This window comes from Solanum lycopersicum, chromosome 3, assembly GCF_036512215.1.
Source record: "Solanum lycopersicum chromosome 3, SLM_r2.1".
Taxonomy (NCBI): Eukaryota; Viridiplantae; Streptophyta; class Magnoliopsida; order Solanales; family Solanaceae; genus Solanum; species Solanum lycopersicum.
This window is the reverse complement of record NC_090802.1, coordinates 4,104,655-4,130,590: the sequence shown is the minus strand read 5'-3', so window position 1 is coordinate 4,130,590 and position 25,936 is coordinate 4,104,655. Positions and strand designations below refer to the sequence as shown.

The 25,936-nt window shown below is 37.7% G+C and overlaps 2 protein-coding genes across 8 annotated transcripts in view; one reads left to right on the top strand and one right to left on the bottom strand.

Moving 5' to 3' along the window:
• LOC101248457 (single-strand DNA endonuclease 1) overlaps positions 1–3,366 on the top strand; it is a 6,318-nt gene extending 2,952 nt beyond the window's left edge. Inside the window, exons 9-14 of the mRNA XM_004234338.5 lie at positions 45–210; positions 329–428; positions 594–676; positions 893–993; positions 1,540–1,670; positions 2,599–3,366. Of these exons, the coding sequence (XP_004234386.2) occupies positions 45–210; positions 329–428; positions 594–676; positions 893–993; positions 1,540–1,670; positions 2,599–3,148 (1,131 nt within the window). The 3' untranslated portion in view covers positions 3,149–3,366. The remainder of the gene's footprint in view (positions 1–44; positions 211–328; positions 429–593; positions 677–892; positions 994–1,539; positions 1,671–2,598) is intronic.
• LOC101248748 (DNA mismatch repair protein MSH3) lies at positions 2,323–25,936 on the bottom strand. 7 transcript variants are annotated; one of them, XM_069296228.1, is made up of 15 exons: positions 24,779–25,936; positions 22,712–22,906; positions 22,320–22,484; positions 17,804–17,902; positions 17,471–17,719; positions 16,911–17,162; positions 16,704–16,835; positions 14,035–14,295; positions 13,885–13,956; positions 8,107–8,256; positions 6,431–6,922; positions 5,862–6,181; positions 4,619–4,718; positions 4,214–4,510; positions 2,323–3,083 (listed from the first exon to the last, which is right to left on the bottom strand). In XM_069296228.1, the coding sequence occupies exons 1-13, from the start codon at positions 25,739–25,741 to the stop codon at positions 4,715–4,717; spliced, it is 3,354 nt and encodes a 1,117-aa protein (XP_069152329.1). In that variant the 5' UTR covers positions 25,742–25,936; the 3' UTR covers positions 2,323–3,083; positions 4,214–4,510; positions 4,619–4,714. The 7 variants fall into 7 exon arrangements, with proteins under 7 accessions (XP_069152329.1, XP_069152330.1, XP_069152328.1 ...); XM_069296229.1 differs by having other exon boundaries at positions 2,323–3,016; XM_069296227.1 differs by having other exon boundaries at positions 2,323–3,016; positions 5,866–6,181.

Below are 25,936 nucleotides of genomic sequence, written 5' to 3'. Positions count from 1 at the left end.
ATTAAACTTGATGCTTATCGTATGACATGCTTCTGCGTTCTTAGGAGTCAGCTTGTCAGATTGTTAAATCAATTGGTGATAGAGCTGTTCTTCAATGGATTGCATCAGAAGGATTTTCCTTGGTAAAAAAGAAAAAAGGTTCTAAGAAACAGACTGAAGATGACAAATGCAATGGTAAAGAAAATGCTGCAGAGCATAAAAATCCTGATGGTGAGTCCCAGGGACTAGGGAGGGGGAAGGAAATAAAGAGAAGGAAAAAGTTTCTGGATAGTATTTAGTAATCATATTTATGTTTAACAAGTGCTATTTTTCCTTTTTTCATTATTAGGAAGCAAGTACCCTGCACAAATGAAAAGTCAGGTGTTGCAAGTATTAGATGCATATCTGAGACCAAAATGCCATTCAGCGGACTCTAACTCTGTTCAAAGGTAGATTCTTATTCGATATTACATTTATTCAAAGCAATACTTCTTTCTTTTTCCTTCCCCTTTTGCCTTTTTGGTTTAAGTTTTACCTCATTACACTGTGCTGATTATAAGTATGACATGTTAGTTAAGAACCAAGAAGTCTGAAAAGAAGGATATTTGTTGCAGGATTCTTGCATTGTATCCATATAGCCGCAGCCAGCTTCAGCACATATGCTCTGAAACTTTTGGTTGGCCTCCTGAGAAAACAGGTGTTTTTGCTGAACCAAATACACAGATTTATCAGACCTGTTTCTTTTGGTTCAACATCTATCATGGATAATTCCAATTACAGTTACTCAGCTGTCTGTTTTTTGATAAACTATAGTTCCATTTTTCCTACTAGTTAGAAAATTATGTACGCTATTATGTTGGCACAATCAATGAGAAGCTTTTCTCTGAAAATCCTCTGTTCTTTGTTGGCTCAGATGAGTATATCCTTCCTAAGATTGCTGAAAGGGAACTGCGGAGATTTGCCAACTTGCGGTCCACTGCATCACAACTGGGAGTTCAGCTTCCACTAAATGAGGTAGCTCATTATACTGCAATGACTGCTCAGTGTTATGAGAAATAACTTTTTGTGCTTCAACCTCAATGGACTCTCAAACCAACTTTGCTTCTGTATAGTAGTTTATTATCAAGACCATTTTTGCAGTTACACCCTTACGTCTACCTGAGAATGTTCCTTTTATGATGATAGAAGCATCTGCAGAACTTCAACTGACTTGCATTTAGAGATGATAATGCCACCTTTTTTATTGCTTCTCCAAATTGTTGCCTGTCCCAGTTAACTAACCCAAAATAGTTGCTGTTCTGGTTACTAGATGAGATATGGTTGTGATTTTTTGGATGTTTGATCAGAATAGCTACTCAGGGAACTGCCTTTCAAAAAAAAAAAAAGTAGCTTCTCCAAATTGTTGCACGTGCAATGATGCATTTCATCTGAAACTTTTCTATTAGAGTTATTGTTTTCTCAATATATTTGTGATTATTTGTCTATGAAAAATTCTACTACTATATTTCATTTTATCAAGTGTGTTTCTGGAAATGATCTCTAAGATCTGAACATGAACAGATGCCAATAAAGTGTCCATTATCTCAAATTGTCAAGCCAAGAAAAGTTCAAGGAGTCGATTGCTTTGAGGTGTCTTGGGAAGAAATGGATGGGCTTGAAACCTCCATAGTACCAGCTGATCTTGTTGAGAGGTATGTCAACTATAAATTGATTTGTTCTAATGAATTAAGGGGCTACTAAGGTACACAATGATCAGTAAGGTCAGGTTTTATACATCAAAGCAATAGGAAAAAACTATTGCTTTAACCATTTTGATACTGGTTTTCAGATGGTTAGGAAGTCCAATTACATTGTTGTGAAGATAACGGAATTTGTTTATGAAACTATAAAGTAAGAAGGAGAAAGTAGTAGTGAGAGGAGAGAAGACTTATTATTTCTTTGAAGGGATGTATTTACAATGAAGGAACCTTTATTTATTGGGAAACTTGACTCAGTTCCCAAGAGATTCACTAGAATACAAATATGTTTATCTCAAGGGTTGGTGATGGTTGTTGACCTAATGCAACTTTATGCTATCAAACACAACACATTAAAAGGTGAATAGTATCTGTAACAAACTACATCTTGCTTGGGTATTTTCTATGCAGACCTAAATATTTTATGTTTGAATATCAAAACGTTTCATGATACATTATCATAGATTCACATCATGTACCCCATGCAAGCAAAAACTGGGAAGTAGACTTCTTTTGGCAACTGAAGAAACTTTCTTGGAGTTTAAGTTCTTTACACTGTCGGCATAAAAGATATTTTATGCTACTCAAGTTACTTATCCACAACATATTTAGTTGAACTTGCTAAGGTCACGCAGCACTGAAACATATTAAATTCAATGAGGATGGATTACTCAGTATACAAGATGACAAGAATATGTATGATTTGCCAGCCATCCTCAGGTTTTTTGGGTGATGTTGACATAAAATACATGAATTCAGTGATATAGCAATTGCTTAGAGATTATGCACTCTGATTGGAGATCCATTCAAATAAAATACAAGCCTCCTAATTTGTTCACAAATTACACTGTTTGATCCATCATTCATCTCTTCTTTCCAACAGGGCTTGTCCGGAGAGGATTTTGGAGTTCCAAGAAAGACGAGCTCAAGGAAAGAAACGAAACAATGCTCGATCAAGACCAAGAAAAACAGAAAATCCACAGCTTTTGGGTCAAATTGACCAGAAACTCCAAGACCTCTTGCTTGAGATTGATAGAGAAACCTCTACTACCAATGATGCCACTTCTTTATGTAGATCAGTACCAGAGGATGATGACGACATTGCTCATATTCAGGTGGTAGATACAGGTAAACAGTCCCATTATACATGGAACAGCAACTGTGTGAAGAAGGGTGGTGATTTTACTTATGGGATCACCAGTTTCCAAGAGAGCAACATTTCACAAGTTTCATCTGAAGATGAAGTAATTGATCTCACAAGTCCTCCACCGCTGCAGCATGCTTCTGGGAACTCCAAACACCTAGAGGGCAACGTTCAATGCATTGATTTGGTTGAACTTAGTGATTCAGACAATGATATGTTCTCCCCTGAACATACAAGGAGAGCTAGAGAACTGAGAATGTTCATTGCACGAATTAAGAACACTTGCTGAATGTTTAACAAGAGTGTACACATATTTATTCATATGTTTTATCATTAGTTGCCCATCTCTGGCAATTGCTCGTATGATGTCAACTTGTGATTAAATGTCTTTTTCTTGATTAGCATAGTAGCCAGCTACCTTCAAATGAGGACTAGCATGTTGAATGTACTCTGCCTCTTTTTCACAAAAAAAGTCAAAAAAAGAGAATAGATAACCTTTTCCCTCTTTTTCTTTTTGGTGAAGACTTGTTTTTCAGGTTTTAAGTAATTCATAGAATAAATACTTAAAAGTCACTTTCTTGCAATACCCTTTATTTTAGCACTAACCTTTCCTCGTTTTAAAGACTTGATTCTCAGGCATTTCGAGGATTTGCCAATGTAAATCTTGAGCAAGATCCGCGTTGATTGCGGAATTTAACAGCATATAACTTGGTGGAGAAAAGAAATGAAACTGATGTTGCCTTTTTTGGCAATGCAATTTGCATATCAGTTGCTTTGACAAAATGGACAAATTACATTAACAGATTCAACCAGGTGTTTTCTTTTTCCAAGATGGAAGACCTGCCAAGATCAGTATAGCCCTTCAAAGCTGAAGAGAAGCAAACGAGAAGCAAACGCCTCACTTCTGATATGGTAAATCATCAGATTTTGTTAGGGAAGTTCCAATCACGGATTTAATGCAGTTATTATTCTTTCTAAAACTGATACCTAGCATTGGCGCGAGACCTATTATCTCTTTAATTTAGCTTAGCTTAGACAAATCTTTTTTGATTAGCCTAACATGTGGTAGAGGAGGGCATCTTCAAAACTTCAAGCCGTTCGAATAACCATGAAAATCAGGGGGGAAACCTAACCTTCACATGCATCCAAACCAACAATTATTTGTCCATTCATCAGATAATATACAACCCTTAATTAATGAAAATGATAGACACTCATAAAACGGAGATTCTTTACACATCATGATACTGAACTACTTGTTTATGCTTCGCGTGATCTCTAAGAAGAGTGAATTCCCAAGGCAGAGACAGGTTGCCTGCGTATAAATACAAAATTGACAGCTAACGGTGATTACCTGAATGCAGGAGGAATAATAGCTATTTGGTCCAAATCCTTGGTCAGCAGATTTTACCCAACAGCTGTGATTGCAAACTGCAGCAAGCTGCTTTCTGGATTAGTCAAGATGCGCCCAATGCTCCAAGCTGACTCAAACACCACCATTATCCAAAAGGAGAAACCCCGAAAATAAATAAGCCCACCCCTTTACTCTTAAGTTTAATATCATGCTTTTGTCTAATACATCAGAGTTTGAACCATGATGTATGCCCAACCCACAAATCACGGGTTGTGCTCTTACCACTAGACCAAAGCTCTGTCAGCAATAAAAATTAGGTAATTATCATAATGCAGCAATAAGAGGGACATCGATAGCAATGGTAAGAGCTCAACATGATAATCAGAGTCAAGTTTAAAAGCTCACCTGAATTGATAAAAAGCAAGATATTCAACATCTATATTTGGATCAAAATAGTGGTGTCCTACTGTACAAGCAGGCAGGCAGTTTCACTACCAGCATTTACCTGCAAAATGAGAAGGATCTTTTTCATGATGGAACAGTAGGACATAAGCAAAGTACTGCCACGAAAAATATTTTCTAAGAATCATTTTCTTATGTTCATTGGTTGGTACATAAGCAAGAATATTATCCTAAAAGCATTTGTATATAACCTAAACAATTACTATGGGATGTGGGGGTAGGGGTAGGGGCAGGGGCAGGGGTGTCGGGTGGGATGAAGGAGATGTGTGTTGGAGGATTGTAGGGCACAATCAATGTGGTATGCCACTTGTGGAACTTTTTTTCCGTACTTCCACTAGGGTAGTCATTTTTCTCATTTTTAAGTGACTTGTTTCAAAGTCACATGTTTTCCAAAAAGTTTGACCCACCGGACATGGAGAAATTGGAACACACCTAATTTAGAAAGGAAAAAAGATAGATGATGCATAATTAACCAATCCCTCCGTTCCTGAAGAATGACACTATTTCGTTATTAGTCCGTGACAAAAGGAAAGTTACTTAAATTTCCCATTTTTCTCTTATTAATTTTTTTTATGGAAACTGTTATTCACAATCTTTTATAGTCACAAGAATGTTGAAACATGTTTATGACCACAACAAAAGTTCTCTAGCCACACAAATGCTATGGCGTATTTGAAGCCACACGTATCAAAAGTCTTTATTTCTTTCTTAAACTCCATGCCTAGTCAAACAAGGTCATATAAATTGAAAAGGGAGGCGATATACTAGCATACCAAAAGTATCCTTAGAATGTTGTCTTCAACATGTCATGCCATTCCAATAACATGTTATTAGGAGAAAAATGGAAAGGACAGCTGGATGCACAAAGCATCCCACGTTAGCAAGGTCCGGAGAAAGGCTGCACCCTAAGGTGTGATGTAGACAGTCTATTCTAATGCAAGCATTAATGGCTGCTTCAACAGATCGAACTTTTGACCTATGGGTCACACGTAACAACTTTATCGTTGCTCCAAGGCTCTCCCCTTCCATGGAGAAAAATGGAAAGGGTGAAACAAAAGAGTTTCTGAATGTAGAATGTGTCAATATTATTGGAATGGATCAAAAGGAAAGACTGTCATGTAAATGGAACACAAGAAGTACAGAAAAACAGAGGAAAGAAAGATAGGATAAATTGACTTATCTTTACCTACTTATTAACTGAGCTGCAAGGCTTCTAGCTTGCATTAGAAACTGGAGTCTCCTGTCATTACCATGTTCTTCAAGATATGCATAGTTAAGGTTCATAAACAACTCCCTGTAAAGCTCACTGATGTCGTCTAAGCCTTCAACTATTCCAGCAGACAAGGAATCTGATTCTAGGACATCCTCTGTGGGTTCATTTTTACAGCCATCTTGCCTATGGCTTAGAGAACAGCTCCTTCGAAATTGTTGTTCAGTGTAGTTACAGACTGCTGCTTCCAGTTTTGCAGCTATTACAATGGCTTGCTGAATACATGTGACCGGCAGCTGAAACAAACAAGAACATGAGATAAACAATGGATGTTTGAATAAACCAATTGAAAAGATCTGACCAGAAATCATCACACATTGACCCAGGCAATTGAGTAACAGGTAAAAAGACACTGGCATCAATGACTGAAAACTTTAGCTAGTGTCCAACTTTTAGTATCACATTAAATTTTACTATCAGGCTTCATTGAGCCTGTCTTTTATTGGACCTGCACAAAGAGGAAGCATGAAAAGAGGGAAACTCACTTGTGCAAGCTGAGCAACTTTAAAACCAAAACTTCTCCCAGAAACACCTGGTGCAAGTTTGTATAGGTAGGTGATGTCCTCACCATTAATGTGATCCATCTTCTCATTTGACTTGAAATCCCCATTCACATCTCTTTGGGATGTCAAATATGACACATGGTATGGTCCCACAGAGCCTGGAAACTTATTCTTGATACTGACAATTTCAGGGTAATGAGTAACAAATAGAACCATGCATTTTTTGTGCTCCAGGAGATATTGAAGTGTTGCATAAGCAATTGCTACGCCATCATGTGTGCTGGTGCCTCTCCCAAGCTCATCAAGTATAACCAGTGAATTGGCTGAGCATTTTCTCAGTATATCAGAAGCCTCACTGAGTTCTTCTAAGAATGTACTCCTTCCCTGCTGAATACTGTCTGATGCACCCATGCGAGTATATATCCCATCCAGTACATGTAGTTTTGCAGAGATCGCTGGTACAAAGGATCCAACCTAGAGGTACCCAGGAGGAAAAGAATACCTTTTATTAAATCATACTATTGTGGATCTTCAGTAGACAGATTTGCACTAACAAGCCATCATTAAAACTTCTTTCCAATTACACTTGTTTGAGATATAAGTGTTTTGAACGGCGAGAGGCGACAAAAGGCGACAAGGGCCTGCCTCACCACGCGGCGAGGCGAGCGGTGAGGCGCTTGCCTTTTTGAATTAAGGCGCCAATTAATACCAAAAATTAAAAATATTTAATTGCATACATAAATATCCAAAATCTTAATAGTAATAACACATATTAGCAAATATTCAATTCAAAAACCAATAGTAGTAAAACTTTAAAGACCAAAAATCCAAAATACAATACTAAAACTTTAAATGTCTATTCTTCTTCAAAACTATCCAACTCTTGAAGAAAAGAACTCAAGAAGAACTGAAAAAATCAAAAGAAGAAGAAAAAAAGAGGTATACCTCAGGTCCTCAGTGCAGCAGCACCTTGAAGATTATGGAAAACAGGAGAAGAGACGCGACCGGCAAATTTTGACAATAGAAGAGATCGCGAAGGGAAGAGGAGTCGGCGCGAAGAGATCGCGAGGGGAAGAGGAGTTGGGCAGCAGCAAATTTTGAAAATAAACAAAAAAAACCCTAATTTTGACTAATATTGTTAAGTCAAATCTTTTAAAAAAATTTAAATCAAAAAGGCGGCGCCATTTTTGTCGCCATTAGCTCGCCTCGCCTTAGTGTGGAATGGCGAGAAGGGCTCGCCTCGCATTGCCTCTCGCCTTTGGCGATGAGGCGCTCGCCATTCACAACACTGGATATAAGTAATCAATCCTTATCAATTACATGAGAACAGCCTTACAACTAGAAGCCAGTTCTACAATAAAAAGATTATGATAAGCTGCAGTTGCCAGGAAAGTTTTAAAATAGTCAAGGAAAATACTCTTTTGATTACAGTCTTTATTTTTAACCAGTCAACTATTAAGGAATTGTTCCTTCAGTCACACTGTCAGAGACACCTAGTCATACTGTACAGAGATGTGTGTCATACACTTCTCTGCTAATTCTACCTTCACATACATTCTTCTATAAAAGAAATATTTCCATGCCTAAGGTCACACAAAGATAGTGAGATAAAGAATTTTAGAGATATAACATAGAAGCAAGCATCAGTATGGCATTACCTGAGCCATGAGAGCAATAAGAGCAACTTGGCGAATATAGCAACTTTTCCCCCCCATATTTGGTCCAGTGACAATCTGACAGTACTCTCTTTCTGCATGCAAATCTGTATCATTTGGGACAAAGTTATCTTGTAAAACAGCCTCCAGAACCTGTCAAAGCCCACAGTTAATATTCAATTTCTCAAAATAAGTCAATAAGAGATCGTCACACATATAAGAATGCCTTAAACAGCCGATTAATAAAATGAGCATCCCAATTCTATTCAGCTGGCAAGGGTAGCAAACATCAAAGAATTCACCTAATATACTTATGGAGCTCTACCAAACAACAGAAAGAAATTTAATTTCCTATGTTGTTTGCAAGCCATCTGAAAATCTAGTTTAATGGTAGTTTGATATTATGTATGCCAAGAAGATCTGCTTCCAAGGACAATAGTAGAGATGGAGTCAAATGCGATGTAGATTAGTGGTATCCCTTGGATTTTTGAGTACGTATTCATCAGCACCAAGGTGGTACTGGAAATGAAGTTTTGAGTAAAGTAGCATTATATTTGTTGAAGTGTGTTATCATCCCATCAAAAAGCTTAAGAGCACACTTTTATAAGTTAATTTGTATTCTCAACACGCCCCCTCACGTGCAGGCCTGATTCTTTTTCACGGTTCAAGCACGTGAAAATTCTTTTTGATATGGATGGCGATGTGATTCGATCTCAGGACCTCTGTCTGCCCTGATACCATGTTAAATTAGGTCTGGAGTCTAACTCACATCCCAAAAATCAACACCAAGGTGGTACTGGAAGTGAAAAAAAATTACAGATTGAATGGAACCTTGTATCTTACAAGGAGTCAAAAAAATCTACAAGTGATTCTACACCTTCAATGTAGTTCTATTAACACCAATATCCAGAAGACCAATAAAAAAACAATCCAGCTTGATTTTTTGTATAGAACTACTACTATTCTCAAAAGGTCTCTTATTCCTTTCTTTCCCGACAATCCAGCATGCTATGCATATTGGGGCCATTCTCCAACACTTCTTCTGTCTATTCTTTTAATGTTGCTCCAGAACCACAGAGGTGTCCCTCGGATTTCAAAAGCTTAATCTACTTGACAAACGACGAGAAAGTGCGTCAGCTTATATTATGAAAATTTTCTAACAAATTCTCTCTTTAAACCTAAATGGATGAATTGATTAGGCAGAATCATATGGTTACAAAAATCTTTATCTGATTGATCTAAGTTCATGCAATTTATTATTTATTTATTTATAAATTATTCATATTTTGGTCAATTGTTGAATAAAATCAACTGAAAGGAAAATCACTTCGCTTATTTTATAATTTTTATTTAGTTACACATCGTAAACCTATGCAACAAGATTTATTAAAAAATCTTATATTTTCTTTGTTTTAACAATGAATTAATAATGAGATGGACGAAGCAGTCTGAAGTGAGTATTCATGAGTCGAAGTATGATATCAAGTGAAGGAAAGGGGAATTTTAGGAAAAAGATCTCCTTTTACTCGGATGCCAAAACCTAGGGTTTCTTTGTAGAAATGGTAGAACATGAAATGGATGAGTTGCCTAGCGGCACAAAAATGTAATTGCTGAATGTCTTAACATGCTAAAGGTTACCAGATTATACACTTTCAATACCTAAATCCAGGTGATATACTAATTACAGATACCTGATATTTATTGGGAATTAGCCAATGTAATCCAATGACCTCAAAACTCAAGATATTTCCATTCAGATTGCATAATTTTGCTAGAAAATAGAACATAAAGCTTCTTTCTTACTGATGAAATTCGATAGGACAAAACTAGAACTTAAAGTAGGTAAAAGGCACCATAGTAAAACATGAAATAGCAAGTAAAACTTGCTGTTGATGCAAAACTTCCTCCTATAAAGCAAATGCAGATAACGGGTTACGGCCTGTATATTACAACTGCTATTCATTTTTGATATGGAGAAACAGAAACCAATTGAGTTCTCAACTTTCAGGTATCAAAGAGGTGTGGGGTGTAAATAACACTATCCTTGGTTATCTAATGCAGATTAAGACAAAAAAGTCTAATCTAAAACAATTCTTTTTTGAGTGGTAATCTTTATCCACTTCAACCTAACCCTCCTTTCCTGTAGTCAAAAAGTAGTTTTGATCCCCTCTAAAGATAAGCAGGGAGATCTTTGAAGCATGTTAAATCCTGATCCTTCCACTCTCGAGATCGAAGAAGAATTATAGCTAAAGGTGCATCGGCAAAATAAACCCAAGCTCCTTGAGCACATGATAAGTAAATGCGAGAGAGAGCTAGACTATTTTTACCCTAGTCACCGACCAAATAAAGAACCTCAGCAGCTAGTTTGAGCCACTGATACCGGAACTGTTCTTTCACCAGAAATATTGTTCCAACTTTGCTCCCCAAGTGACTACCTACTCAAAGTTGGAAGTGGAGGGATCTTTCACCTCGAGCTACCCTCTTAAGAGTTATCAAAAGCGAAAAGCAGAAAAAATTCTTAAAGTCTGGGAGATTTAAGCGCAAAGCGAAATAAAATCGGGGCTTTAATGAAAAAAAGTATTTGAAGAGATGGGCCAAGAAAGAGGAGATAGCACGGAAACAAAGATCCAGGGTACAATGGTTGAAACATGGAGACAAGAATACAGTTTTTCCACAGAATCGCCACCTCTCATACGAAGTTCACTACTATGGAACAACTTGATGTAGAAGGTAACATTGTGAAAGATCCCGCTATGATCAAGGAGGTTGTCCAAAATTTCTACATAAATTTATACAAGGAAGCTGAACAATGGAGGCCAGATCTGAACATTCAAGATGTTAATATGATAAATGGAGAGGAACAAGCATGGTTGCAAAGACCTTTCGAGGAAGAAGAAATCCTAGAAAGTATTAGGATGTGTGCTAAGGAGAAGGCTCCTGGACCGGATGGCTTCTCAATGATTTTCTTCGAGACTTTTTGGGAGGTTTTGAAGGAGGACAAAATTAACACTCTTTCACAATTCCACTCCAATCGAAATTATGAGAAAAGTTTGAATGCAACATTCATCACTCTAATTCCTAAAAAGGTTGGAGCTTCAGAATTAAAAGATTATAGGCCAATAAGTCTGATAGGAGGGGTCTACAAAATCATAGCTAAATTACTGGCAAAAAGACTTAAGAGGGTGGTGAGCAAATTGGTCAATAAAATCAGATGACTTTCATAAAAGGGAGACAGATCATGGATGCTGCATTGATAGCTAGAGAGTGCATAGATTCAAGGATGAAAGGTGGAGTTGCGGGTTTATTATGCAAGTTAGACATCCAGAAAGCATATGACCACGTAAATTGGGCATTTTTATTGAATGTTTTGAGACAAATGGGCTTTGGTAGTAAGTGGCTAAAAGAAGTGTGCATTAAAACAGTCAGGTTTCTCAATACTAGTAAATGGTGAACCTGTTGGCTTCTTTGCATCAGAAAAGGGGCTGTGACAAGGTGATCCACTGTCACCTTTTCTCTTTATTCTAGCAATGGAAGGTTTTAATAGTATGATGAGAATAGCTACACAGAACAGGTGGATCAAGGGTTCCCAAATAGGAGACAGAACAAGGAATAGAAAAAAGATTAGCCATTTGCTATACGCAGATGATACTACCATCCTTTCTGATCCAGAAGCCAAACAGCTGAACTACATCAGATTGATTCTGATCTTATTTGAAGCAGTATCAGGGCTAAGGGTCAATTGGGAAAAAAGCAGCTTGATTGCAGTCAAGGAGGTGCCTCAGATTCAAGGATTTGCAAGCATTCTAGGGTGTAAAGTAGAGAAGTTGCTGACAACATACATAGGAATGCCATCTTTGGGGATATGGGATGGAATTATGGAAAAAGCAGAAAAAATTATCAAGATGGAAGGCTCAGTATCTATCCTTGGGGGGTAGAGTAATCTTGATAAACTCTGTGTTAAATTCACTGCCTACTTATGTTATGTCGTTTTTTCCAATTCCTCTAATAGTTATCAAAAAGCTGGACAGACTGAGAAGAAACTTCCTCTGGCAAAAAGGCAAAGAAGGAGAAAGCAAGGATTACTATTTAGTGAAATGGAACACTGTTATTTTAAGCAAAGAAAGAGCGGGACTGGGTATTAGAAATTTGAGAATCCAAAACAAGAGCCTTTTGATGAAGTGGTTGTGGAGATATACTAGTGAGGAAGGAACCCTGTGGAAGGAGGTGATAATGGCAAAGTATGGGGAATTGAACGCATGGTGCACAGAGATAGTGGCAAAGTATGGAGAATTAAACCCATGGTGCACAGAGATAGTGTCAGAACCCTATGGGTGGGGAGTATAGAGGACAATCAGAGCTTTATGGAACTCTATGAAAGAAAATGTGTTGCTGAAAGTTGGAAATGGCAACACGATCAAGTTTTAGAGAGATGGATGGATTGATCAAGTTCCTCTAAGTGAGTCATTCCCAGATCTTTTCTCAATCTGCAACAATCCTGAAGTCAGAGTATGTGAATGCTGGACAACTCAAGGCTGGGACCTATCTTTCAGAAGGCTATTGAATGATTGGGAAGTAGATAGACTGGCTTCTTTCCTGGAAAACTGGGGGGAACCAATCTAGTAACAAATGCACCAGATAGAGTTATTTGGAAGCTCAACAAGGATGGCAAATTCACAGTTAACTGTGCTTACAAGAAAGGCATACAAGTTGGGGTTAGAGGCTACCATCATCACTGGAAGAGTATTTGGAGAAGACTGATCCCCACCAAAGTGAAATGCTTCACTTAATTAGTCATCAAAAGGGCTTGCTTAACTCAAGAAGTGCTGCAGAAGAAAGGAAAGAAACTAGTCCCTAGGTGTTTTGTATACAATTTGACTGGGGAAACAAACAAACACTTATTTTTACATTGCAAATTCACTACACAAATCTGGGTGATGTTCCTCAACATCACACCTCCGATCTTTTTAAACAGAGGGGGCGGTAGCAAGACTCAAAAGAAGTGGTGGAGGCTAATACCATCATGCATATGGTGGTCAATGTGGAAGGAAAGGAATGGGAGATGTTTGAAGATAGATCTAATTCCATTCAAAAGTAAAATGGAATTTTTTGGTATCTTTACCTTTTTGGTGTAAACAGCTCTATATAGAAGATGTAGATCAAATTATAGAATTAATATGGAGCTTGTAATTTTGGTAAGGGCTGTAAATTTTTTGAAGGTGACCAACATGTCCTTAATGCTGAAGAATACAACTTTACCAATGTTCAAAAAAAATATATAAATATATATGTTTAGTCCAAGACTAATAATTATAAGAACGATTAACCATTTTATGAACAACGAAATTGAAAATTAAAGTACGATAAAGTGAAATATCAACTGTTTAGTGCCTCTCCAGGAAACGCTCATTGGCAAGGAAAAGTACATCTCAAAGCCTTGATGATAACATTAAAGCACACATTGAGTGAGGTGACACGCTCAATGTTTTGAGCCTCGCTTAAGTGTGCTTTAGGAGCACCTTTGACAACACTGTCATCTAAATAAATTTTTTATGACCATGAAATTCCAGATGACTGGCTGATGCATGGTTCATAACACAGTGGAATAATGGGTCAGCCCCTTTACGACTCTACCCTTGTCCACTTAAATACCAGGATTCAGTCTGCAGTTTTTGTCATCTAAATAGCTTAAGGAAGTTCTCTTCACTTCGCCAACAGTAGTTAAACTACAATTCTGAAGTCTTAAATAGAGAAACTTCCATGAACAATGTTTTCAGTACATACCGGATGACGACCAGAGCATATATGTATCTGAACAGCCTCATCATCTTCAACAAAGAGCGGACGGACATAATTCTGGAACAAACAATGAAGAACTATTTACATCCAATAAAGCAAGTACAAGCAACAAAGGAACAAAAAGTTATCTTTGACCTTATTCCTCGAAAGAATGGCGAGAGAATTTAGACAATCCAATGAAGCCAGGGCTTGCACAACAGCTTGGAACTCGGCAAAGTATCCACCAAAACCCGTCAAAAAATTACTCCATGCAGCTTGGCAAACGACAGTGAGCTGCTCATTTGCCAACGCTAACTCATCTAAAGCCACTAATACTTCTGGTGAATGATAACGTATTGCTTTCTTAGTACTGTTCACTTTGACCCAATCTCGAGGCACCTTTGTGTTTAGAGGCAACTGCAGTTGAAGCATCATATAGTCAAATAAATACAGTAGGGCATAAATGGGCATACTTCCTCTGCTTCAAAGTCTCACTATAAACTACAAGTTTGAGGTATGTGTAAAAGACAATTACAGCCTAAAACGCCTAAAGTTTGAGGTATGTGTAAAAGACAATTACAGCCTAAAACGCCTAAAACATGGATTTACCTTGGCAGGCTATGCAGCACCAACAAGCAGAAAACTTTCTCAAAAAAAAATACACATACAGTTGATATGCAATGTCCTTTAGAAGTGTATACTTGACACTCGCATCCCAGAAAAAATTTAAGGGATAAGGCATGAAATATACCTCTTTGTTAAACAAGCTCCACACCTGATGGATGGAAAATGGTAATGGGCAGAAGAATCTGGACTAACAAGACATGTCTAACACTAGTTGTTGCTGGCCAAACATGATGTCCTCTTCACGGGAGACGGTGCTTCTTACTATCTTGGACAATCCACAACTACATTCCCTTTCCTACTCATCCCCTACCCTCCACACCCAAATAAAACAAAAATGGAAAATAAACAATAAAAAGAAGCAACTCAAATAAAACCAAATGAATAAATATTTAGGTGATTGGAGTAAATATGTGAGGAATTATGAATGCAGAGTAAAAGAAAAAAACACAACAAAATCTATCTCCAGAAAGTGTTTACATTTGCTTGCTCCCTCATAGAAGAAGTAAGTAAGGTGATATACTTGCATTATTTTTTTTTAAGAATAGTAACTTTCTTTTTTTTATTTATCCACAGGTATACAGTACATCAAAGTAGCCCCCCCTCCAAAAGTATTACAAGCTAGACTGACTCCATGTGCTTTTTGTCACAAATAGTCTATGACATCAAAAAATTCTTCTGCCTGTACCAAGACTTTCTGTTTACCCCAAAAATAATAAAGAGCTATACAATTCATCCTGAAATTCTTCACATTGTCTTTCTTGCCCTCAAAACATATTTGATTCCTTTCTTTCCACACTGTCCACCATATACAAGCTGGGACAATACTCCATCCTCCTTAATTGTAGTATTGCCAATATTGATCCAGCAGTTTAGGAGTTGTACTATGTTTCTTGGTTTCATTTCACCCAAGTATATACTTGCATTATATTTATCCGCTTATTTGGACTCCTTTAATGACCTCCTGCATTTGATTGTTATTTCTAGTTGGACGATCCATTAAAATCCAAGTAGAGTTTGATGCCCTTTGAAACCTTGAGTTTTGGTTCAAAACATGTGACTAAGTGGGTAAGGTGGGATTTTAAGCATTTTTCAGCTTATATTAGTGTTTGGTGAACTTAAAAAGTGTACTAAAGCAAAAATAAGCCAAAATAAATAAGTTGGGCAGCTTAGAAGCTTTTCAGATTTAACAAGTATTTTACTTTCTCCTGATACTTTTTATATAATTTTCAAAATACCACTCCCAAGAAAGCTCCAAGTCTGATGTTTTTTTCCTTCTTTATCCCATCTCAACCTCCCATCTCCACAATATCTCTGGATAGTGGCAACAACCTAGAGGAAACTTGCAAAGATGAAAACAAAAGGCAAATGACTGGGAGCTTTCCTTGGGACCTCATACAATTTGTGTTATAACTATTTCTTAAAGCAAGTGCTTTGCTTCCTTTTTCACTCAGTTTCTCATAGCGACCTCGATGCCAAACAAAAACTAGTTTTCCTTCTAGAAAACCAAGTTTCGACTTAACAACTATTCCTCATACTTGAGCTCATATCCCCCACCCTAGTGCAAGTATCCAATGAATTCTTCTGTGATTTGTTAATGAGAATGTAGTTTAGAGATAGTTCATTGATAATTAGATAATAACTCTATGGTTACATGACTCTTAAAATTTTCCTAAACAGTTTATCAAGCATATATAATTCCCACTTCAATCAAATTATTGGACTATTATATGCTATTCAAATAAATAATTCACTTATTAAAAATAATCTTACCTAATCTATTTGGAACTGAAAGTGGATTGAAGCATGAATTGAAGTAATCAACTCCTTTATAGTGTTTGTCACATTAAGGATATTTTTGTCGTTGTACCAGAAGAAGTATTGATAAATGATAAGCACTTCTCTACCAATTCCAAACACATGGACTCTCATTTTAAGTTTTCACTCTTCTATCCAAATACAAAACTGTGTATTTATATAGTACCAGTGCAAGCACTTGACAAGTTTTTTCAGCATTTGGTGTTCAAAAGCTACTTAAATTCAGCTAAACCAAACGGGATCTAGAGTAGCAATGCACAGCAAAATATTTCCAGATTGTGGACAGCAAGAAAAGATATACATTCTGAAGAAAACAAAAACTTAACATGACAGAAGAGATTACAAGAAGAAAGATTGGAATATGATGAATTCTTCTAATGTACCTCTATCAAATGTGTGATACCAGCTACACTAGTATACTCCAATTTGTGGATGTGAAGCTGCTTGCGATGCATAACAATCAATGAGTCTAACTTCTCATTTGCCAACTCAACTCTCCTTGTACCTTCAGCAACCTGTGAACCAACTGAAAGTAGTCAATGAATCAAGTGCAGACAAGAAATATGGCATAGAAAAAGAATACAACAAACCTCTGGGAACTTCCCATCAGAAATGATAAATAAGTTGTGAAGATCCTGTCTGTCAGCAGCTTCCTTGTTTAAAGCAGACAAAAGCTTAGCAGCACCATTAATAACAGTAGAAGATGAGGCAATTGATATCAGCTTTCTCAACAGGACAGAATGCAAGGTCTCTCTTTGCAGATTAGTACTTCTGTCCTCCGTAATGAAAAGCCGCTGAAGTTGTTTCGCAGCAATCAAGATAGCTTGAATGACTGCAATAAACTGACACAGAAATTCCAATTAAATTCCATCTAAAAGATGGTTGAGGCTGCAAAACCAATTCAAGGAACAATTTATGCTTGTGCGGCTGCTTTAAAAATATATTTCTAAGCATTAGCTGATTGGACATGTAATCGAAAATCAATATCTCCCACCACAGGCACCTGTCTGTAGTTACCAGAACTATTACATATGTGACGGAACCTATCTAAAGTTGCATTTTGATGATTTTCCCCATCAGATAAGAGACTGTACCATAGAACAAAACTGGAAAAAAAATCCCAATTAAATCAGAAGATAAAAACCTTCACCTCAGCAGCAGTAGCTTTTCTATGAAAGATTCTTGTAAGCCCCCGCTGGATATCTGGTGGCCTTCCTATAGTGGACAGAACTGAAACAATTATATGATGTATCTCCGGTTGCGAACTGGTGACATCAGCACCTTCCATCTCCAAGACAGAAGTATGAGAAGTTCGATGAGTTTGCATAGATTCTGCAATCTCTGAAACTGCATCAAGACGAGCACCTATCATGTTTCTATCCCGTAATGGATGAGTCACCTGCAAAATATGAAATTACACATGTACCTTCTATCTGTTCATATTATCAAAACCCAACAAACTAACAGCAAAAAATCTCCATACCCAATGCCTGAGAAGCCTTGAACCAAATAAAGTAAGGGTCTGATTCATACAATGAAATAAGGAGCCAGACTCTGATCCGTCAAAGTTATTCATCAAAACCTACATCATCAGTAAAATTACAAATGGGGAAAAATATGCCTATCGTATCTGTTGAGAGCTAAAAAATTGCCGGTGCAGTAAAGTGGACAGAAGGGAAAGAAAACTTTTAAAACTTCTATCAAATTGTATATTGTATAATGTATATCATACATAATATTCAAATTACTTGAGAACTGTTCATTTTTCTTTTTTTTCCTCCTTTTAAAATTTCTGATACGCTGACAAGCTAGGTATCTTTGATGTTTCTTAGCCAGAAAAAAAGATTGCTAAATCATTCTCCTCTCCACTCTGCATAATTATATAACTAGTCAAAAGCCGAACAGAAGTAACCCCAGTAATTCCTCCAGATGTCCCCATTAATATTAAAAGCCACTGTTTTATAGCTTAAAACTACGAAGCGACTTGATGCGCAATTATAGATTGTTGAAGCCATATGCTATAGAGAAGTGTGCACTTCTAAATTAATGATCCCAAGGAAAGCCATTGGTTCTATGAACCTTTGAGGATTTGGATTAATATCGGCTCAATTGTAAATCTGGTTGCTGAAATCAGTTATGTTAATACAATTTGATTATTTTTTTTATTTTTTTGGAGAAGGTAACGACTTGTATTCTATTTCCACAAAAACAGAGACCTGCCACGACAAGTTACAAGTTTCCAACTACAATTGAGGAGGAGTATCTAGAAGATCTTCAACCCTTTTAGCAAAACTTTACAATAATCCTAAGACATCCCTAACTGATTCTAGATCTTCCCTATACTCCTGTTTACACCAAAAGTGAACAAAACTAAACACTTCATCTTCATCTTCTGGATATTGTTGCTCTTGTTCTGATGGCACCTGAGGTTTCTTTCTGTCCAAGCAGCCCACCAAATGCAAGCCGGTATAATTTTCCACTTATCCTTATGGTCTGACATGCTAGCATAACTGCTCCAGATCTTCAAGTCTGACCTATTTTCCTTGGCATTACCCAATTCAGGCCCTTCTTACTTAACAACATTTCCCATAGTTGACGGGTAATCCTGCAGTGTATAAAAAGGTGGGTTACAGTCTCAGCCTTTTCTTCACAGAAAAAAACAACTTGGACTTAGATGTATCCCCCTTTTCATGAGGTTTTCTTGGGTTAAAACAGTTTATTTGGCCACAAGCCAAGCAAGAAACTTTATAAGGAATTTTGACTTTCCATATAAGCTTCCAAGGCCAGTCCTCAATCTGATTATTACAAGGGTTAAATTTTTTATAGGCCCCTTTCACACTGAAACTACCTTGACTGTGGCCCTCCACTCCAATTTATCTTGGTCAGTTGTCGTTCCCTTTGGATTGCTCCAATTTGTTGTAGAACTCAACTTACCTCAAAATCTCCCAGTCATTAAAAGGTCTTCTAAAGCTCAAACTCCATCCATGATTTGACCAGACATCAGCCACAGTGGCCCTTTGTTGTTGGTTTAGGGTGTAAATATCATTAAAGGTGTCCCTTAGGGGGGCTTGATCTAACCACTGGTCTTCCCAAAAAAAGTACCTTCCTGCCATCTTCTGTTCTTATGCTGCAATTTTCTCTAAGCTTTGGCCACAGGTTTCTGATGGATCTCCAAAGGTTGATCCCATAAGTATCAGTGACTATTCTGGTGGTCCAGTGATCTGCCATTTCATACTTCAGCTGGATAACTTCTTTCCAGAGAGCTGACTCCCTAGAAGCAAATCTCCAGAGCCATTTCATCATAAGACATTGGTTCTGAGTATTTAAGTTCCTGACCCCCATACCCCCTTTTAGTTTACTTCCAATCAGTGCATCCCATTTCACCAAGTGGAACTTCTTGGTTTCACTGTTCCCTTCCCAGAGGAAATTTCTTCTTAGAACATCCAATCTCTCAATGACACCATCAGGGATAGGGAAGAGGGACATCATATAGGTAGGCATAGAGTCCAAACACTATTGATTAGTGTTAGTCTTCCTCCCAAGAAGAGATATTGACTTATCCAGTTCACCAACCTCTTCTCACACTTCTCTATCACCCCATTCCATATATCTATAGACCTATTCTGATCACCCAGTGCCATGCCCAGATAGACAGTTGGTAGCTCCCCAATACTTCCACCAAGAACCCCAGCCAATGAGGTTAGGTTAGGAACCTCATTAACTGGATATATGAAGCTCTTATTCCAGTTGATGTGTAATCCTGAGATTGCTTCAAAAAGAACAAAAATGACCCTGAGAATCATGAGTTGGTTCTTATTAGCCTCACAAAAGATCAATGCATCATCAGCATACTGCAAATGAGTAAACTCCAAGTTCGGGTCTTCCCTGTGGTGCAACTTTGAATCCCTTCAACCAGCTTGTCTGCTTAATGTTCTTGAATTCCTCATCCCATTCGTCAGAAAATAAAAACCTATCAAGCCTGGCAGCAACATCGTGACTCTCCCGTTCCCTCCAAGTGTATTTGCCCCCTATCAAATGTGGATCTTGAAGGCTCATATCTTCGATGATATCAGACAAATCATACATTGCTCTTGTGAATCTAGAGCAGTTTCTCTTTTCTGAAGGGAATCTAACAGTGTTAAAGTCCCCACATACTACCCAAGGCCCATCGAGAAGTCCTCTGGCTGAGCCTAACTCCCACCATACTTCTTCCCTTAGAGTGGGTTAAACATTGGTTGGGGAATGAACTAGTGGTATGCTTATATTGACTTGGGCAATCCTCCCCTCATGAGCTAGATTTAAGAGTTGAGTTAGGCCTAGGTATCCAACTCAGGTTCATCCATGTTTGGGCTCCCGGTCCACGCTCCAGTTTAGAGTAGGTTAGGATCCCACATTAGTTAGGGAATGGACTGGTGGTCTGCCTATATGGACTTGGACGATTCTCCCCTCTTGAGCTAGATTTTGGGGTTAATTTAGGTTCAAGTGTTATATCTTTCCATAAATTCATGTGTTCTTTTGATTTTTCCATTACTTGTACACTTCACTACAAAGAAGTGTGCTCTTAACTTCATGCTTTTTTACTTCAAGACCCATGGACCCAATCACTTTTTGCGCTTTGGCATTTAAAAACACTGGATGTGACCCTTTAAACAATGTTATGGAAACTCACTAGTGCCAATCAATTATTGTGGGGAAAATCATTAAAGCAAAATATGAGGAAGATAAATGGATGACTAAAGAGGTAACTACACCCTATGGGATGAGATTGTGGAGATCCATAACTTGTGGACTGAATTGAAAACCAATATTAAGATCAAAGTGTTAAATGGCTTACTGAAAAAAAAAAAAAGATCAAAGTGCTACTAATTGTGGACACATTTTATCAACTCTCGCAGAGTCAAAAGTGACAAATATATTGACCAAACAGAGTAATAATGATTAATCAATAGATCAATCCACTAACTATGGTCCAATGACAAACTAGTAAAAAAATATGTGAATTCTCTATATGTGCAATTCGGTTCAGACAAGTATGGCATTAAGCTGGCTGGATCAAACAAAGATCAAAATCTTTAGAACTTCCACCAGAATAGTATCTACTTTGTACAAATGACAGATCTACCCATAGTTCATATAAGGAGGAGAAATCAGTGAGCTAAAGGAAGAAAGGTGAGGAAGGAACCAGAAAAATAAGGAAGAGACAATGAGTGAGAAAGTGGGGAGACGGGAAGGAACGGATGTGCTGGAGCCTTGATTTCTAATGTTTGTAAGCTCACAAGTCCTTCCCATGAGTCAAAAGTGCTCCTCACTTTGCTCCTTTGGTGACAGAAATTCCCGACCTCAAGTTTTCAGAGGGAGGGAGCTATCCTCTATTGTCTAGCTAGTTCAGAAACTTGTGACGGTTTACCAATCCTACAAACACATCAGGAACAGAGACACATTGGTTTCCTTTAAACTAAGTACATATCCACATCCAGACTATCTCTACATAACAATTTTGCTGGCTTGATTAAATCAATCATCAGATGATCGAAAGTTGCTCGTTTAAATGCTTATCTGCATTACAGTATGGAGTCGGCTTGTCCGAGAACCATAAATGCTGTCATGGAAGCAAATTCAGATTCTATAATGAACGCAAAGTTAAGTTGATCGTGCTCAAAGTTTTCTGAGGTTAACATTTCCAGATGGTTCCCCCTAACCCAAGCTAATTTTGCTTACTCCATTGATTCAAAGGCATATTAATTGCAGCAGTCACTCCTTCCTTTTTTATTTCTTTTGGTAAGGTAAATATGAACACAACCGTCTTTAATTTGAGTCTCATCAGATATTGCTTTGAGAAGAAATCTTTGCAATGAAAACATGAAAACAATAAGAATGTATCATTCATGCCTGGGAAGCTAACAATTACTAAGTTCAACTGTGGAATTTATCCAAAAGAATTGTATTTGTTTTTCTCTTCGATTTAGTTTGCTTTTGAAGGGTAGGACTACCCCACTCACCTCAAGTTGCTGCAATGCATTGGCTGAAAGAGTCATCTCCATGTTGCTAGAGAAGGGACGAAATGAGGCTCCCAAGCACAGAACTCTTTCCAAACCAAATTGTTTTAGATGGCTAACAATTAGGCCCAATGCTTGTACAGCCAAATGAGGCATTGCCATTATTCCCTACAATTCAATATGAAAGGATGAGAGAAAAAGATATAATCTAATACACAGGGGAATCCAGTGAACCCCATCCAACAGACACAGCAAAGAACATGAAAGAAGAAGGTATAAACATGTCCACATAAGAAAGACATGAAGATATTAGTTTTGACATTTCGATTCCAATAGATGGTATATAAAAATTTAGTAAATTCAGCCTCTAACTATACGAAGAGTTGAAATTACACCTGGATTGCAATTTGATTGCATTTGGGCATTTTCATTTCAGCCTCTTCCTTTTCTTGAACATCTAACAAATTAGTTTCCTGCATGCCCTCATAGAGAGACATCACCTCAGCCAGAGCACCACCGTCACTGAACCGATCTGATGATACATCCTCCACCCGAACATTCGATGCAGGTCCAGCATAAGCCAGTAGCAGCTGAAATGAATATAATAAATTAAGGGAACTTTCTTAACTAAGCAAAAATAACTACTATTTTTGCCATACATAGATATAGTTTAGAAATATTACCTAACATAGCTATACTAAGGGTTCTAGGGCAAATTTCTCCTCTCTCATCCCTCTCCCTCTATATCAACTTTATCAATTGTATCACTTTAATGGCAACCATACAATCTTGAAGAAGATACTTATATCGATTAATCACTCCACTGGTTGTCGTTACAGCCTAAATGCAGGAAAGAATACAAGTGATATAAGAGCAAATGAATACATATGATACAAGAGCGAATGAATACATTTGATACAGTTGTATGTATCGAATACAAAATGTATAAGCTTGTATGTATCAGACGGTATTCGTTGAAAACTTATCGTCAAAAATAGCCTGTATCCAAAATCTCTCCTCTTTCTCCCAAATCTTGCTCACCTCTCTTGTCTCTCTCTCACCCAATTCTGCTTGTCTCTCTCCACCCTCTAACATGTATGTATTGGATTGTACTCATTGATACAACATGTATTCATCGATTACAACATGTATCTAGTATCTCTCATCTCTCTACCCCAAATCTCGCTCGCCGCTTTTTTCTCTCTCAATCTCGATCACCTCTCTCCTCAACTCTCATAGTTTATATATCGAATACAACATGTATCCACTTGGACTATGTCTAGCATCTCTCCTCTCTTTCCCAAATCTCGCTGGCCTCTCTCCTCTCTCTCCCAATTTCGTTCATCTCTCACCTCCCACTCATTGTAGCGATGAGTCGTAATTAGACAAACAATAGCTACTAATGATAATAATGATCCAAACTATAATTTATGATCCACTTTCAACAACATCATAATGACAACTCAGATATTAAATTGAAATCATTTTCATACAAACTTCAATTTATTTATTTTATTGTGACAAGTTTCATAGAAGCTTAAATATGTGACTTTTTACCATAAAATAAATGTCCAAACACACAACTCTAATTGAATAATAAACAGCATCTTCATGCCCAAAAACGCTAGAAAAAAGTCAATAATGCTATTCTATGTTCTGATTCTTGAAGAAATTACCCAGAAATATTGGACAAGGCAAACAAAAGTAAGAAATGTGCTACCTTCAAACTAATTGTCAAGCCAATTTCCTGTCTTATTTACATGAGTGGTCACTCTAAATATTCTTGGAGTATTAAATGCTGCATTCATCTCACCTGGATACACACCTTTCTTGGTAGTTTGGTTGTATGAGTTGCATCTTTTAGTTTGTCTGATCTGCACTACCTACAAATAATTTCCTTGTTTGTATTACCCAAATTTTCTCCCCAGAAACGGTCATACATTCCTAAAATAACAACTTATTTACAACAGGCTGTGGCAAAGGATAAGGAGTCACCATTATTTCACCAAAAGAGGAGGTTGTTCTACCACTGCCTGAACCAGAATGACATGCCTGTACATTTTTGCCCCATTAGAGATATGGCAAAAATGAACCTTCTTTTACACATGGTCAGCTCATGTTTTAGTGATCAAGTTTTACAGTCCTTTCCTCACATGAAACACCATCTCTAAAGAATAATTGGTTCAGTCTTTAATCTAGAAATAAAAATGCAAATTTATTTTACCAAATCCATGCAGATTCAATTAACAAAGAACCTGCAACAGAGCAATCATCTAATAAAGATCTTTTAGTATGCAGCTCTTGTTATAAAAGTCTGTTCTTTTAGAGAGTAAGAGATCCAATTCTCTAATTAATTCTTTACAAAAAGAATATTTCATCTCCACAAATAGGAAATCAATGTGAGATACCAAAGGTTCCTTTTAGTTTTATGATAGATTTTCATATAAACGAGTGACAATCACCTTCTCTGTCTGCTTAGATATAGGCCTGCCAACAAGCAATTCAGCTGGCAACAAGTTCAGGATCATAGCCTCCAACCCAGCCCTCATGAAATTGTCATTGAACTCCCCATAAACAACATCCCCAGTTGAAACCTCAACTCCAACAACCCCGAGTTTCACATCATTCCCACAACCCTCAAGGTCGATTACCTTCTCAACAACACAAACCAAATAGTTATTACATGACCCGAACCCCTCATCTCCACCCCCTACATCTTCAGAAGCCTCCAAAGTGGCTTTCGTGTACAATGCTGACAACCCACGGCCAAAAGGGCCCAATTTATTCGATCCATGAGCCTTAATTGCAGCAGTTTCCGTTTGTTTAACAACACCAACTTTGTACCCTGCACTCACCAGCCTCCTCACATGAATATTCAACCGAAACGTGGGTACACTAGCTGTCAAGAAATTGTGGTCCATATGTGCATAAATACCCAAAACTCTAGCAGCATTTTCGGCATCCTGACCAAAAAATCTGTACCTGTAACCAACTTCAATCATCAATAGAACATCTGGGTACTTAGTCTTAAGCTCCACAACTTGTTGCTCTAACGGCGTGTACTTGGGATTTGCAATTTCATGACACTTGGAAGGTTCCAAAAGGTGGTAAGATGGTTCTAGAAGTTTATCCAGGAACTTCTGGTGGAGAGTGGGATTAGGAAGAGGAGTGGATGGGTTATCTACGTGGGTTGATAGCTTAGGGGTTTTGGTGGGTTTTGTAGGATAATCATCGTAAGAAGAAGAAAGTTTGTTCTGAGGAGAAATGAGTTGGGAAGTTCTAAGGCGCTTTGCAGGTGAAAAGCTGACGGTGGCAACAATTTTGGGAGGTGGAGTACAGGGGGTCGTTGAAGTTGAAGGGTCTTCTTCGTTCTTCGGTTTTGGTGCAAAGAAGCGGGAAATTACTTGTTGTTTTGGTTTCCCCATTATACCAATGGAGACGACTGCGGTCGTCGGGGTGGTGACTGGTGGTAGTGGTGGTAGTTCCGAGCTCCGACGGGTGATTTTGACAGTACGAAGAGCAAAGGCGGTTTCGCAGTGTAGATTGTAATGCTACTCGAGAAAATTAAATGGAAGTGTCAAATAAGTCTTTGATTTGGTTTTTGGTGACACCAAAAGCTG

Bases quoted from the DNA above. Each gene is read 5' to 3' on its own strand.
- LOC101248748 (XM_069296227.1), bottom strand. From the start codon at position 25,741: ATGGGGAAACCAAAACAACAAGTAATTTCCCGCTTCTTTGCACCAAAA. The intron at 22,485-22,711 runs GTGTAATTTCAA...ATTGAATTGTAG, and splicing joins GCAATCAAATTGCAATCCAG to GGAATAATGGCAATGCCTCA. The intron at 13,957-14,034 runs GTCAAAGATAAC...TGTTTGTTCCAG, and splicing joins CCATTCTTTCGAGGAATAAG to AATTATGTCCGTCCGCTCTT.